We start from the raw sequence: 15434 nt of genomic DNA, 5'->3' as shown, positions 1-15434 counted from the left end.
CAGAAGCAGTATTGCTGGGTCACATGGTAATTCTATTTTTAATTTTTTTGAGGAGGTTCCGTGCTGTTTTCCACGGCAGCTGCACCATTTTACATCCCCACCAGCAGTGCACAAGGCTTCCAGTTTCTGCACATCCTCACCAGCACTTGTTCTTTTCTGTCTGGGGGGTTTGGAGAGTGGCTGTCCTGGTGGGCGCGAGGTGACGTCTCATGGTGGGTTTGGTGTGCGTCTCCCTGACCACGAGGACGCTGCGTGCCTTGTCCTGTCCTGTCGGCCCACGTGCTCTTCAGCGGAGGATACGGGGCGTCTGTGCGCTTGGGCCCCCGTCCCGGTTCCTGGTTGGCTTCTCTCTGCTGATGACGGGTGTCACCCCCTCCCCAGGTTCTACGCTGCTGAGATTTGTATCGCGCTCAACTTCCTACACGAGAGAGGGATCATCTATCGGGACCTGAAGCTGGACAACGTCCTCCTCGACGCTGACGGTCACATCAAGCTGACGGACTACGGCATGTGCAAGGTGGGCTCCCGGCCCGCTGCCCCCGCCTGCCTCTGGGGGGTCCCGGGCAACCCAGTGCCCGCTCCGTCTCGTCCTGGCTGCCGGGCTCCGGCCGCCCCCACGTCACCGGTCCTCTGTTGGTTCTCTCGCCGGCGGGGGTGTGTCTGGCGGGCCCCTCCCTCCTGGTAACTGGCTTTATCCCTACAGGAAGGCCTGGGCCCCGGTGACACGACGAGCACTTTCTGCGGGACCCCGAACTACATCGCCCCGGAAATCCTGCGGGGAGAGGAGTACGGTGAGCGTGGGCGGGGCGCTAGGGCGCTGGGCGCAGCGGAGGCGGGGGAGCGCGCCCCAAGCCCTGGGAGTTTCCTCTCCCTGGGGACTTGGCCACGGAGCAGAGAGAGAGGGAGGTGGGCCTGCCTGGGGCCAACCCTGCCGGGGCTCCCCACCAGGGGCTCTGGGGCCGTGGCCCAGCAGCCGGGGCTTCCTAACCAAATTGCACTAAAACGTACACCTTACCTCGTCCCAGCCCCAAGCCACTAACTGGCCTCAGTCCCCAGCTGTCGTCCTGTGTGTCCACCTGAGTGTCCCCTGGCGAGGTCACTGGACAGGATCCCTCTGGTCAAGGAGCCCGAAGGGCTGAGGCGGGTGTCCCGAGTCAGTGGGCGCCGCCCTCTGGAGGGGGTTCCCAGAGCCGCTAGAGCCACGCACAGCCCCCATGGACACTGGAGCTTGTCACCCCTTCCTTGGGTTCTGCTGTTTTCACATCCCAAACATACCATCGAATATTTCCACACATTTTCCTTGCTGTTAACAGTCGGGGGGCGGGTAGGCAGGGTGGGCAGTTCTCGCACCCTCAGATACCTGGGCACCCAGGAGGCTGATAGGGTTGAAGTCACTTAGTAGCCAGGGAAGGACAGACGGCAGCTGTGGACCAGAGCAGGGAGTCTAGAACCTGGCCCGGGATGGGGACCCCGTGTGTGATGGAGGTGGACAGCTGCAGACCCTGGGAGCAGCTGGCCGTCCGTGGACTGCCTCGATGTGGAGACAGCTCTGCAGCTAGTAAGGGGGAGCCGAGCGTCCCGGGGACAGTGGACAGAGGGGAGGCCAGGCTGCCTGGGAGACGCTGGGGACATGCATCCTCAGCTGTGGTTCAGGAAACGCAAACTGTCATGACTGTCGCCCCGTGACGGGACAGCACAACTGGAGAGGCCCGGCCTGACAGGCCTGCACTCTCTCCCAGGGTTCAGTGTGGACTGGTGGGCGCTGGGCGTCCTGATGTTCGAGATGATGGCTGGCCGCTCCCCCTTCGACATCATCACCGACAACCCCGACATGAACACCGAGGACTACCTTTTCCAAGGTGCGCGGGCCGTGCGTCCAGCTGACTCCACACCCTGCGGGTTTTCCCCTTTCAGAGGTGCAGGTCCCCAGGCTGGTCCCCGCGGCTGCCACAGACTAGGTGGGGCCACCCGTCCACGACCGGCTCTCAGGGAGCAAAGCCCGGGCCGTGGGTGTGGGAACGGCCGTGGCTAGGGGGACACGGCACTCTCACGCCCACGGGAAAGAGAATCTGTCCCGATTTAGCCCAAACTCCCTTCCGCCCATGCCAGGTGTGCACATGAGTCCCGGGCAGCGGCTGTGCTGAGCCACAGTGCTGCCCCCTTCCAGCCACGGCTCCTTGCAATCTGGGCCCCGGGCCAGAACCGACAGCCCCGGCATGCTGGGGCTCAGGGCGAGGCTGTCCCCACGGTGGCCTCTGGCACCCGTGGACGTGGGGACGCAGGGCCAGCTGAGCCACCGTTGGTTCGTATGTGATCGTGAGCACGTGTGACTGTGGGCACTAGGGCCCTTTGCGGCCTCGAGACCCTGCTGGGGTGTAGGACGGGGCCCGGGGCACCACGAGTGCCCCGAACCGCCTGCTCAGGAGGGTTCCCAGCGCCCTGCAGGCCGCCAGCTCCCTGGCTGCTGGGCAGAGCTGACATGGCGGGCGGGGCCGGGCACGGAGAGGGGGCTGGCTCTCACCTCCCGGTCCGGGTCGTTGCAGTCATCCTGGAGAAGCCCATCCGGATCCCCCGGTTCCTCTCGGTCAAGGCCTCCCACGTGTTGAAAGGATTTTTAAACAAGGTACGCTTGTGGCCCCCGTGGCGGCCGAGCCAGCCGTGGCTGCGGCCCTTCCTCTGTTACTGGGGCCACGGCTCCACCAGCTGGTTGGCATTTTTAGTGTCGGGCGTGGGTGTGGCTCTCTGCGTCCTTCCTTGGTCCTACGGATGCTTGTTCACGCTTGACAAAATGTAACGACGAGGAACGATGCCAAAGAGGAACTTCCCGGAGGAGCTTAACCTGCCGGCAGGAAGCGTTTCCAATGAAGGGAACGTCTGGTCTTCGCCTGGGTGCTGGGCCGGCGGGGGGGCGGTCCCGGGGAGGGCAGGCCCGTTCCCCTGCTGGGCACGGGAATCAGGGGCCGCCTTGCTCTGTGCTGACTTGTCCTCATTTGAACTCTGACCCCCAGGACCCTAAGGAGAGGCTCGGCTGCCGGCCGCAGACTGGATTTTCCGACATCAAGTCTCACGCTTTCTTCCGTAGTATAGACTGGGACCTGGTAAAGCAGCGCGGAATCTGATACCGCCCCCCGCCCCGTGCGGTGGGCGGCCCTCGAGGGGGGTGCGATGGGTGGAGATGGGCGGGGAGCCATCTGGAAACTCCTGAAGAACAAGGAGGGGGCCTGGCGAGCCCCTGGGGGCGGGGGCTGCTTCTTGAAGGTCCTGGGAACAGCCTTGCCTGGGCGCCCATGCCATGCTGGGGGGTCCCGTGGCGGGGTGCCCGGTCTGTGACCGCTGCCATCCGCCTGAGTTGATTCAGCTCCCGGATGTTTCCGCTTGGCTGGCTAGCTAGTTCCAATAGGACATCCCGGTGCACCGTGGCCCCTCCTCCCTGCAGTGGACCTTGACCCACCCAGGCCTCAGGGACTCAACCTCCAGGGCCTGGACCTTCTCCCACCCCCACTGCAGCCACCTGGGTCTGAGCCACCCTCATCCGGGCTGGTCCCCGGCTTCGCGCGTGGCCCCTAGCAGCAACGGCCTCCTCTGCTGGGCCTTCGTGATCCCCTCGACGCCCAACATACCAGGTCCGCTCCTGTCTTTGCACAGCTGTGCCCCTCCCCGACCTCCACCGCTCCCTCACCTCTTTCAGGCCATCTCCTCAGAACCGGAGCCGCCACCCCTCACCCCCGTCCTCTGCCAGCCTCCTCTTTCCCATAACACCGCAGGGCTAAGTGGTGGGATGCACAGGACATCACTCGGGTGGCACTGTTCTCGTCCACTGTTTGTTTTTGTTTTTTTTATTTGGTTGCGATGGGTCTTAGTTGTGGGGGTAGGCTCCTTAGTTGTGGCTTGCCAGATCCTTAGTTGCAGCTCGTGGGGTCCTTAGTTGTGGCATGCGAACTCTTAGTCGCGGCATGAGTGTGGGATCTAGTTCTCTGACCAGAGATCAAACCTGGGCCCCCTGCACTGGGAGGGCGGAGTTTTATCAACAGCACCAGCAGGGAAGTCCCTCGTGCACTGCTTTTGACTGAGGGAAGAGGAGGTGACATTGTGTATGGGATACTCCGGGGGGCTTTGCCACGGACTGAGGCAGCCTTGGCCCCCAGAGCAGGGGCAGGGGTGGGGCTGGGCTCAGAGGACCCCAGGCCAGCACCCAGCTGTGCTTGCCTCGTAGTCTTTCTGCCTCTTGCTGTTTAAATGTTTCTAAAGCAGCCTGAGACCTGAGGGAGGGAAAATCGTGTAAGAAATGCCCCCTTTTTTCACTTTTCACCAGAATGTATTTCATACATACAGAAGAATACGGAAACTTGCACATGAGAGGAAGTCAGGGAAGAAGGGAAGGCCTTGTGTCCCCGTAACAGTGCCCAGGGCGTGGCCCAACCCTACCAGCTGCCGGGGCCTTGTGACTGCAGTGTGTGCACGGGTGTGCAGACACACGCACGCACACGAACACTGGTGACCCCGCTCTGCCTGCGGGTCGGCCCGTTCCCTCTGCTCCTGCATCCCCTGGGTGACAGACACAGGCGTTCCTCTGCCGGGGCTCTGGCAGGTGCGCTGGCCTCAGCCCTGACACCTGGGCATTACTGGGAAGGATTCGTCTGTTTCTGTGGCATCCTCATTTCATGCACCAACTTCGCCAGCAGAACCTGCGTTCATCCTTCCCAAGTCCCCAGACTTATGGAACATGTTTCAGCATTCCAGGCCCAGTTTGTTTCTCTTGCTATAACTGGAGTTCCTGATGGCTCTGGGTCCCACAGTGCAAAGAGCCGGTGTGAGCTGAGCTGGGCTGGGGGCTTATTTTTGACTCAGCTGTCGCTCGCTCCCCACACGGGGCCTTGGGACAGTTCCACATCTTGGACGGGGTCCCACGGAGGCCCCACCCAGGTGGAGGTTTCCAGGCTCAGCACTCACGCAGACCCTCCAAGGGAAGGGGGCAGCCCGTCCCGAAAGGCTTGGGGCATCCTCTTCCTGAGTCAAGCTGCTCTGGGCCTTGAGAGCTGAGGGCTCCGGGCTGCAGGGCTGGCTGCTGGCTCACACGTGGCTGGTGTGGGTGGGCGCAGACCCCGCGGGGCAGGACCTTACCTCTCACTTACGACTCGATCTGTGTTCTTAGGAGTGCGCCTGGCCCAGCACAAGTGCGCAGCGCACACCTGGGTGGGTTATGTCACCGAGTGTGTGAACGTGGGGGCCGCTCCATCCTCGCCGTCCTCCGTCCTCACTGTGAGCGGTGTGGCGCTGAGTTGCCCTGCCCCAGAGCGCGACTCACCCTCTCTAGGCATGAGCATGTCTCATCCTCCTAAATGTCGAGTAGGAAGCAGAGTCTGGGTCCTGAGACGCCCCATTTCCCACCTGACAAGCGTTTTACTGCCTTGCATCCCATTGGGATTAGAAATACATAGAGGGCTTCCCTGGTGGCACAGTGGTTAAGAATCCGCCTGCCAATCCAGGGGACACAGGTTCGAGCCCTGGTCCAGGAAGATCCCACAAGCCGCGGAGCAACTAAGCCCGTGCGCCAACAGCTACTGAGCCTGAGCTCTAGAGCCCGTGAGCCATGACCACTGAGCCCACGTGCCACAACTACTGAAGCCCGTGCTCCGCAGCAAGAGAAGCCACCGCAATGAGAAGCCCGCGCACTGCAACGAGGAGTAGCCCCCGCCCGCCACAACTAGAGAAAGCCCTTGCAAGGCAATGAAGACCCAATGCAGCCAAAAATAAATTTACATATAAAAAGGAAACCATAGAAATGGCCACTTAAGGCTTTTCTGGGAGAAGGGGTTCCAGTGTGGGCGTCCCTGCCAGGTCCCAGCTCCTTTATGACCTGGGTTCCCAGATTAAGAAAGGAAGAAACTTCCCCAAACTAGCCTCCTTTGGTTTAAGTGGTGGGGCTGCCGAGGGGGGCGCAAACCCCAGATGGCGTGGGATCCCGCGTGGGTGGCCGGACCTTGCGCTCCATCCCAGGTACATCCCGCACGGCCTGCGCTGCCAGCATTTTTCAGCTCAAGTAGGGTTTTTATGACTGGAAAATCTTCCTGCTGGACTTTAAGAGAAAAACAATCGGTCTTTAAACATGAGGCATATTTAAAGGCGGTCTCTTCTGTTCGATTCCGTGGTTTATGTTTGTGCAAACTCCAAGCGGGCGCTGAGCCGGCGTGCATGGGTCTGACCGCGTGTCTTCTTGCAGCTGGGGAAGAAGCAGGCCCTGCCGCCCTTCCAGCCGCAGATAACGGACGACTACGGCCTGGACAACTTCGACACGCAGTTCACCAGCGAGCCGGTGCAGCTGACCCCGGACGACGAGTAAGACCTGCCGGACGGGCGGGGCGTCCTGAGCGGCGGGGGCGTGGCCGTGGGCGGGTCTCGCGTGGGGGGCGGGGGCGGGGGCGGGGGTGGGGCATCCCGAGCTGCGGGCCGGGGTCTCTCGCGGCCCGTCGAGCCTGCCCTGTCCGGTACCCACAGGGACGTCCTCAAGAGGATCGACCAGTCGGAGTTTGAAGGGTTTGAATACACCCACCCGCTGCTCCTGTCCGCCGAGGAGTCCGCGTGAGGCGCCGCGTTCTCGTCGTGGACGCGGGCAGCCGGTGCGGGCCTGTCCCCGACCACCGCGCATGCATGCATGCCGGGCTGGGTGCTGGCGGCCCGGGCAGAACAGCCCCTCCATGCGGCCCGCGGCCGCCTGCACCAGAGGAACTTGCTTCTTGGGCCTGCGCCGCGGAGGCCGCGGTGCCCGTGTCCGAGGGAGGAAGTGTCCCCGACTTCGAAGGTGCACACTTTCCACAGAAACAGAACTGACCTGCTCCGCCGGGAGAGTTTGCCTGTAACGTCCTGAGGAATAAAGTGTCCCGATGATGTTGAAGCTTCCCTCTGATGCCTTTTTTTCGCGGGTGGCACCCGCCCAGCGTCGCAGGCACAGCCCCACCCGGAGGAGGCGCGGGCCGGCGACGGGAGTGTAAGTGCCTGCGGGGACCCACTGCAATGGAGCATTTTTACAAATTCGGAACATTTTCTAAATCCTGGTAAGTTCCTGTTGTTAATATTTAACAAGTATTTTCATACCGAGCACGTCAGTAGCCCCTGTGGTCTGACGCCCAGGTCCCCCCTTCACCAGGTGGGCACCGCTGGTCCCGACCCAGGCATTAGACTGACCAGGAAAATTGGATCATAGAGGTTCTAAAACACGGCTCACCAAAGCACCCGTAGACCAAAAAACAAAAAAAATCTGAAAACTAAATCCGCACAAAATATATTTCTGGAAACACTAAGCAGTGCCTATGTGACGTCTTGTGTTACGTATCAGATTTTGGGAAAATATTTTTATCAGAAATAATGATGCTCAGAATTAGAAATTTTAAAAGATATATGTATGATGGGTCCTAAGCCTTAAAGTGAAACAGTAAATCTGGAATACCCTCACACACGCATCTCTGGGCACGGCTCACCCCCACTTCCCATAATCTGCAAAGGGGGCGCGTGTCACTCGGCCACCCTCGTAAGTGAAAAGCCAAACCCGAGGTTTTCTAGAACGAGGTAGATCGTGGGTTTGCAAGTCCCTGACATGTCAGGTGTGGCTCAGGGACAGGCAGAGTGTTGGGGGGGGGGGGCAGGGGCCTTGCCCGCCCTCGGGGACAGCAGTCCCCGGATGTCCCACATCGCCACACACCCCTAGGCCTTGCTTCTCTCCATGTGTCTGCGGCCTCGGGCGGATGACGGTAATTAAAGGATAACAGAGAAGCTGCGGCCTCACCGTGACCCTCCGCAGACACGCCAGCCTCCCCAGGCCCCTGACCCCGGTGGCAGAGCAGTGTCCATGGAACGTGTAGGCTTGTCCCAACCAGCACCCCAGTTGTGACCAGGACCCACCTCCAGAGACGGAAATGAGGGACCACGGACCAGAGTCAGAGCTGCCTGGGCCTGAGGGGCGTGGCAGCCCCGCGGTGACGTCGTCCTGGAGCCACGCGTGAGGGCTGCGAGGTCGCCTGGGCGGGGGAGACCCCGCTTGCCCAGGACAGGGTCACGGACGGCCTCAGGAGCCCCCTTCCTCCCAACAGGGGTCGCGTGCTGCATCGGGTATGGTGACATCTTTGCTCAGACAGCACAGGGGCCACGGATCTGTTCAAACCTAAGGCATTTATATCAAGGTTGCGGTGCTGCCAAACAGCTTCCCGGTCACCAGTGCGGTCGCTCGTGTACAAGACATGTGCGTGACCTGTGCTCCTGGGGAGGGGAGATTTTGTGCACAGTCACTTGTTTTTATAAATTGAAGGTGAAGGGTGTGCTGAGGCGGGGTTTGGAAACAAATCATTAACATTTTCCAGCGGCTCCAGTCACAATACGGTGTCCTTCTGATACGGTTCTTGGAAACTGGGGCCGTCAGAACTGTAAAGAGGTAACCGCGTCCCTGTGGTTTGTACAGTGAATGGCGGCGCACGTGGCCATGGCTTTCCTCCTGCAGAGGGGGTGCCCACCGAGGCCACACCCGCTCGTGTCTTGCACATTATTAAAGACGTTAATGACAGTGCGTGCTGTTGTCGTTTTCATTAGAAGTAGGCGTCTCCAGGAGCAAAGGCTCCTGAAGCCACTTTTGAAAAACAGATTTTATTTTTCAGAGCAGTTTTAGGTTCGCAGCAAGAGTGAGGGTACGGTACAGAGTTCGCACGCGCCCCCCCGCCCCGCTGCCGCCTCCGTCTCCCAGCATCCCCGGAGAGGGTGCATTTGCTACCAGGGAAGAACCTGCTCTGCTGCATCACCTGGGAGCAGTACATTCTGTGGGTTTGGACCCAGGCTTGATACACGTATTGCGTAACCACCCTTGTAGTTCAGAGTGTTTTCCTGCCCTAAAACTCCCCTGTGCTCTGCCTGTCTCTGCCCTCTCCCCGCCAGCCCCTGGGGACCACTGGTCTTTTCACCGTCTCCATGGCTTTTGCCTGTCCCAGAAGGTCCTAGAGTTGGAACCACACGTGTAGCCTTTTCACATCGGCGTCTTTCACTGAGAAACGTGCACTGACGCTTCCTCTGTGTCTTTTCATGGCTCGTCTGAAGCCCTTTTTGAAAGGAAAATACCAACTTCTGGGGGTTAACCTTAGGCTTCCACATCCTACCCCCTCCCTCCCACCGGTGCTGCAGCCGCTGTGGCTGTGCTGGAGACGAGGCTCTTCCAGAACCTGTGGGCCAACAGCGCCGGAAGGAAAACTACCCGCACCCGCTCCCTGGCCCTGCTTCCCGTGGGCACTGAGAGCACGAACGAGACACAGCTCACACAAGATGCCGGCAGGCGGGCCTGTTCCTCCCCGTGAATTCCCGACTTGAGGGGAGCTGCTCTGAACCCCTGCGGGTGGTGACAGGCACCAGTGACAGTGTCTTCCTTGCGGGCAGTAACCTACAGCTGCAGAAGGAGCAGGTTCACCCGGGGGTTAAAACACGGTCGTGAAATGGGAGCCAGTCGGAGGTGAGCAAAGCGTCCGTTCTGCCAACCTGGGTACAAATACCGAACGGCTGGTGACACTGTCTGTCACCTGCCTGGGCTGCTCTGTCCACTTCAGTCACCACGCTGCTCAGCATCACCCCAAAAGGAAAAAGGACCCGATGTTTTGGCCTCAACACAGACGCGGGACGTGAACGCCTCACGCTGACGCGCTCTAATACACAGCTTTGGGGGACGCAGAGCGGAGGGGCGGTGGCCCAGCCAGTGGAGGGGGAGCCGTGGGCCGGGCTGCTCACCACACCACGTCGTCCGTGCTCTCCGCCAGGCACTGGGCCAGGTGGCTCTCAATGTCCAGCTGGGTCAGCCTGCGAGGAGAGGAGAGGGTCACGGGCAGGGAGGGCGCCCGGCCAGAGCACGCGACACCCGCTTCACGCCCTTCCTGGGTGCTCACCACGCACCAAAGAGTAGCTGGAGAGAAACCGGGGACGGTGCCCTCGGCTGGCAGAACCAAGGAGGCAGCCCCCCAACCAGAAAGGGCCTTTCCAAACCCTGCTCCTGGGTCCAAGGTCCCCAGGGCGCCCAGAAGGCTTGTTGGATGCCCGTTCCCAGGCTCACCTGGCACCTGCGTCTGAGACTGAGGGGAACCCCGTGTCAGAAAGTCCCAAGTAAAGGGCGTGGGCAAGACACGGGGCCCCCCAGGTGGAGGGCGGGGTCCCCACCCCCCATGGCGGGGGCTCTGTCTCATCAGTCAGACAAGCCCACCAGGTGTGTCCGCACCAACAAATGCCCATGCGTCCCTTCCCTCCTTCCCTCCGAAGTTTTCCTTCGAAAACTACCCGCTTGGCAACCAGAAAAGAAAAGGCGTGAGCGCTGGTGACTAGGAGGGCGGTCACTACGAAGGTGGGCGTGCGCCTCAGACCTGAGAATGTGTCTTCTTCACTCAGGGACTCGGCCCCTCTGGGGAAGAGGACTTCGTGGGGCTCCACGGCCCACAGGTCAGCCCCTCGGCATTGGGTGGGGGAGGGGAGAGTGGGCGCCGGTCACAGCGGGCGCCTCCCATCCCTGACCTCGTCTGATGCCATCAAGGAGGAGAGGCCGGGAATGACCGTCCCCCAGGTGCTGGTGGCCCGTGTACGGTCAGCTTGCAGCCACGGTGCCCAGAGGGCGGCAGAGCCAGGCGTTCAGCAGACCAAGCTGGTCACCTGGCCAGAGCAGACAGGCCCTTCCCTGCACCACTACGTCCCGGCGCCCAGCCTGAAATGACCTCCTTTCACCGCGTGGCTCGGCGAGCCCGAGGGCCACGGCCTCTCCCCTGATGCACGCCCACGGCGGCCTCTGCTGCTCGCGGGAGCCCCTGCCAGTCCGGGTGGCCTTCTGCTCCCTCCTGGGGATTTGAGGCCCCCGGTCAGTGCCTCCTCGAGTCCCTAGAGGCCCCTCAGCCCGTCCTGGGAAGCAGCCCCTCCACGTGCCTTCTCCGAGGCCACCAGAAGACCCTAAGATCTGGACCGGGTCACCTCGTCTGGGGGCTGCCCGGCACTGTCCCTCGGTGGGGACACAGTCTGGGATTCCCTCACACACCCCAACAGGAGCCTCGTGGCGGGTCCACTTTGCACACTGAGCTTCTGCCTCTGTCTCCCACTCGTGCCCGGTGCGTGGACGGGAGGCCCAGCACAGGAAGGGGCTCTGCTCCGACCCTCCAGGGGCCTCGGAGCGCGTGAGACCCCACGGGCTGGCCTGGGTCTCATCACGCGGACACGGTGCCCATCTGGTTTCCCGTCCTCACGTCAGGTGGCGGGTGAGAGCCAATCTCCGGAACCAGCCCCGAGCTCACGGACCCCGAGGGGCTTTCACACACACGTGGTACATGACGGCCCTCAGGTCAGAGAAGAATCTCAGAGAACAAACGGTTCTGAGTGACCCGGAAAGCGCGAGGCTCCAAGAAAGACAAGCACCGTCTCACTGCCCGTGGCGCCCAGGCCGCCCGCACCTCCCGCGGCCCAGCAGCCCATCCCTCTGCTCCGAGGGGCGGCAGGGCTTCCATCTCTGCCCCAAAACAGTCCCCAGAATCACTGAAAGCAAGTGTGGGACAGTCCCATTTCTGTCCCCTAATGGCCTGACCTGTCCCCTTGCCCCAGGGGTGGAGGGGCGCGGGGGGGGGCTTTCCACTGTCACCCTGCAGGCTCGGGGTGTGGCCCGGCAAGGGCCCGCTCTCTCCTTCTTAATCAGAGGGAAGAACGTGCTAGAAGCATTCCAGACACGCGGAGGCCTGGACCCAACCGCACTGACACCGACTCTGCAATCCCGAGGCATTCTGCCCAGCCTCAGTCTAACTGCTTAAAGAGCTCAGACTAGAACTTTCTTTCTAACATATCTGGGAGTCCTTTTTTAGACTGTGTAGAAAAACAAGTAATCCAAGAACAAAAGCCACCCCTAGACCGGGACGGAGGGGCTGGGCCGCAGGTCTGCTGCCAAGAAGACGTTCTTGCAGCGGGAACGAATCGAGAGGACTTCGTAGTTTAAAAAGCGTTCACGGCTTCATCAGGACTCGTAGGCAGGGCTGGGGGGACGACTTCCCTGGTGGCGCAGTGGTTAAGAATCCTCTTTCCAATGCTGGGGACACGGGTTCGAGCCCTGGTCGGGGAACTACGATCCCACATGCTGCAGGGCAACTAAGCCCGCGCGCCGCAACAAAAAATCCCATGTGCTGCAAGTAAGACCCGATGCACCAAAAATAAACAAATGTTTAAAAAAAAAAAAAAAACTGGTGAGAGAGCTGGTGTTTGCAGCCCACAACTGTCCTGAAGCATCAGTACAGGCAAGAGACATGTTCGGTGAGACACTGGGTCTGGGAAAAATTTTCCAGCGCTACGAGGAGCACGGGCATCTCAGCGCGGCTGCCACACCCACTGCACCCCCCCCCCCCCGCCCCCGCCATGCCAGACCTGTGCCGGCTGGGGGGCCTCGCCCACAGGCCCCCCGGGGACAGCCACCTCCTCACCCCTCGCCCTCACTCTCCCCACCCCAAGCCGTCCAGGCCCCCAAAAGCTTGGCTCCAGTGAAGTGTCGCCACTGGAGGAGCCTGGATGTTTGACTGCAGACCTGTGCAGTTTTGTGCCACACGTTTTGATCACTGGTTTGATGACTTTTGTCTGTCATCAGCTGCTAGTTCTATAAGCCACTCCCTTCACCCCCCAGGGCTGGTTTTACTTCTGGAAAACCAAAGACAAGGCACGTAACTGAACCCACTCTCCAGGCCACGGGACACGCAGAGCACGTCCAGCTACCGAAACCGGCCGTCCACCCCCTTCATCCGACCAAACTCCTTCCCGCCGTCCTGACCCCCATGACCCCCCACACACACCTGTGTCCTCGGCTTTGTGACATGTGGCCCACAAGCTGGGCAGTTGGGACTTCTTAGCAAAGTCCAATTCCACCACCCTTACTTTTAAAAAGGTATAAAAGTATACATTAGACTTTTAAAAAGAGATAAGTATCTCTAGACACAGAAATGAAATCTTGTTTTTAAAACTGACAATCCACCCACGGGGGAAGGTGCCCGAGGGGCTGTAACAAAAAACTGCTCAGTGACCCACAGCCTGGACTGGCTCTGGAGGCAGTCCACCCGGGGATGCCAGTCACTTCCCGGTTCCCGGATGTCAGGGTGGACCCGGTTGGAGCCAGAGCCTCCCTGCCCTCATGCTGCAGAGTCTCAGAGGCCCCGTCCAGGAGGCTGCAGCCTGTCAGCAGGGCCCCAGGCCGGTGGACCAGGAAGTAGACCCCCAGACCTGCACCCCTGTGCCCTCTGGCTCATCAGCACCGTCTCTGTGCTTTGCCCACTTTTTCTGCGTGAAATATCACTTTAGAATGCCAAAGTCGCGCTCAGTTACCCTAGCTTTCTGAAACTGCCTGTGGTTTCCAGAGAAAGAGCCACCGGGTGGCAGCAGAGGGGAGGGAAGGCCCAGGGGGGCCACTCACCTGGGGGCGAAGACGGCCTGGCACATGGGGCAGCTCTGCAGTGTCGGCAACCCCTCTACGGACGGCTGCTCCTCAGCGCTGGAGGTCCCGCGGGGCTCGGGCGCGGGGTGTCGTTGGGGGGACCAGGCGGAGGACCCCGTGCGCCCCAGGGCCTCGCGGAGCACCCGGTCGCAGTCGCTTGGGTCCCCGCCTCGCCGCGGGGCCGGCGGGAAGGGCGTCCAGGAGAAGGTCTCGGTTCCCACGATGAAGCTTTCCGGGGGCGCGCGCTCAGGGCTGCGCCTAGGCTCCTACAAGACGGGGTCGTCGGACCGCGCCCGCCCCGCCCCAGCCCGAGACCCGGGGCCACGCGGGGACCACTGCACACGCACCTGGCCGGGGAACGCGGGCAGCGGCGGCGGCTCGCCGTCCACGTTCAGCTCCGCACACGCGGCGCGCAGCAGCTCAGCCCACGGCCGCGCACACTCGCCGCCGTCCGGAGGGGAACCGGGGGGCTTGCTCGGGGACCTGGGGCGACGGGGCGGTGAGAACTCAGCCGGCGGGGAGGGCACAGGAGAGAGGACTCGGGGGGGGGACAGGTGCGCAGCTCGGCGTGGGGAGGTGAGAATTCCGCGGGTGGGGGTCGGGTGGGAAGAGCTGGGGGGGCGGGGCAGGTCCGAGGCGGGCTCGGGGAAGCACGTGGGGACGTGACACCCGGCCACTGCTCGGCCGGGGACACTAGCCTCCCCATTCTCCCTGCTGCCCCCAGCCCCGGCCTCACCGGACCCCCGAGGGTGGCCTCCGGCGGCTCAGTCTCAGTCTCGACCTCTTCGCCGCCTCCATCCGCCCGGAGCCAGCGCGTCCGGCGGAAATGAGCGGCCCGCGCGCCGGACCCCGCCCCCAGCACAGACCCCGCCCCCGGCACAGACCCCGCCCCGGGCACTCCCGGCTCGCCAGGGCGGAACCCAACCCAGGACCCCCTAGTCAATCCCCGCACGGCCAGACGTGAGCTGTGGACCCCAACTCCCACCCCCACGTGGGCGCTTGACCCGACCCTGGGGACCCCACGACCTGCTCCGCAGGCCATGAGGTGACCTCCCCTTTGTGGCACTATCGGAGGGTGGTATCCTGACCCCAACCTTTGGGGAGACGGAGGCCAGGGTTCCTCCGTCCACCGCGGAGGCGGCACTGAGGTCGGGAGGCTGCCTTGCCCTGAGGGAGTCATTTTCCAGCTGAGCCGGGGGATGCCGCCCTCACCCCTCAGGCCTGGGGTCTGCAGCGGCTTCTAGGAGGAGGAACTGCGCGGGAAGACAGCTGGGGGTCCTGGCGTCCCCACCCGCCGCTTCCAGGCCTGATCTAGCTCTGCCACCTCCCTTTGCATCGGCAGCCCTGAGCCTGGGCGTCCAGCTCTGACGACCCGGGCGATCCTTCCCCGTTTCCTTACAAAAGGAAGGAGCTTAGTTCCCTTAATTAAGAAATAGAGGGACTTCCCTGGTGGTCCAACGGTTAAGACTCCGCGCTCCCAATGCGGGGTGGGGGGTGGGGGGTGGGGGTGGGGTGGGGGGTGGGGGTGGGGTGGGGCCTGGGTTCGATCCCTGGTCAGGGACCTAGAGCCCGTGTGCCGCAACTAAGACCCGGTGCAGCCAAATAAGTAAATAAATAAAAAGCAATGTGAGACGACCAAGTGCAGCGCCCGAGTCCTGGGCCAGGGGCGGGGGCCTGGAGGTGGAGGGCCTTTGAGGGGGGCTTCTGTGACACCCCGGGCGCCAGGCATTCTCGTCCAGTGACCTTGCAATCCGCCACGTGGTGGCAGCAGACGCCCAGGCACCCTCGGCCACTCCTGTCGGTGCAGAGTTTGTGCCCTGGGGGCCCCAGGATGGGACTGAGGTGTGCAGGACGAGCCGGGTGGTGGTGGGGTTCCCAGACACGGCACCACTGGCTCTGGCTTCAGCTTCCGCTGCTTCAGAGCCTCTCCTGGAACTGTCACCGCGCCTCTGAGCGCCAGCCGTGGGGACTTCCAGGAGGA

The 15434-nt window shown here is 62.1% G+C and overlaps 2 protein-coding genes across 4 annotated transcripts in view; one reads left to right on the top strand and one right to left on the bottom strand.

The window, feature by feature from the left end:
- The window catches only part of PRKCZ (protein kinase C zeta), a 97980-nt gene extending 91093 nt beyond the window's left edge, over window positions 1-6887 (top strand). For all 3 annotated transcript variants that reach the window (XM_082660363.1, XM_082660365.1, XM_082660364.1), the window contains 7 exons: window positions 382-517; window positions 704-791; window positions 1740-1859; window positions 2544-2623; window positions 3009-3098; window positions 6221-6336; window positions 6496-6887. In XM_082660363.1, the coding sequence (XP_082516489.1) occupies window positions 382-517; window positions 704-791; window positions 1740-1859; window positions 2544-2623; window positions 3009-3098; window positions 6221-6336; window positions 6496-6583 (718 nt within the window). In that variant the 3' untranslated portion in view covers window positions 6584-6887. The remainder of the gene's footprint in view (window positions 1-381; window positions 518-703; window positions 792-1739; window positions 1860-2543; window positions 2624-3008; window positions 3099-6220; window positions 6337-6495) is intronic.
- A 1761-nt stretch (window positions 6888-8648) lies between these two features.
- FAAP20 (FA core complex associated protein 20) lies at window positions 8649-14262 on the bottom strand. The gene is made up of 4 exons (XM_082665425.1): window positions 14190-14262; window positions 13801-13936; window positions 13433-13719; window positions 8649-9822 (listed from the first exon to the last, which is right to left on the bottom strand). Exons 1-4 carry the CDS (start codon window positions 14249-14251, stop codon window positions 9750-9752), a joined length of 558 nt encoding a protein of 185 aa, XP_082521551.1. The 5' UTR covers window positions 14252-14262; the 3' UTR covers window positions 8649-9749.
- Between the last annotated feature and the right edge of the window lie 1172 nt (window positions 14263-15434).

The sequence above is a fragment of the Grampus griseus genome, assembly GCF_964374135.1.
Source record: "Grampus griseus genome assembly, chromosome: 1".
Taxonomy (NCBI): Eukaryota; Metazoa; Chordata; class Mammalia; order Artiodactyla; family Delphinidae; genus Grampus; species Grampus griseus.
Note: the sequence above shows the minus strand (reverse complement) of the source record. Positions and strands in the feature narration are given on the sequence as shown.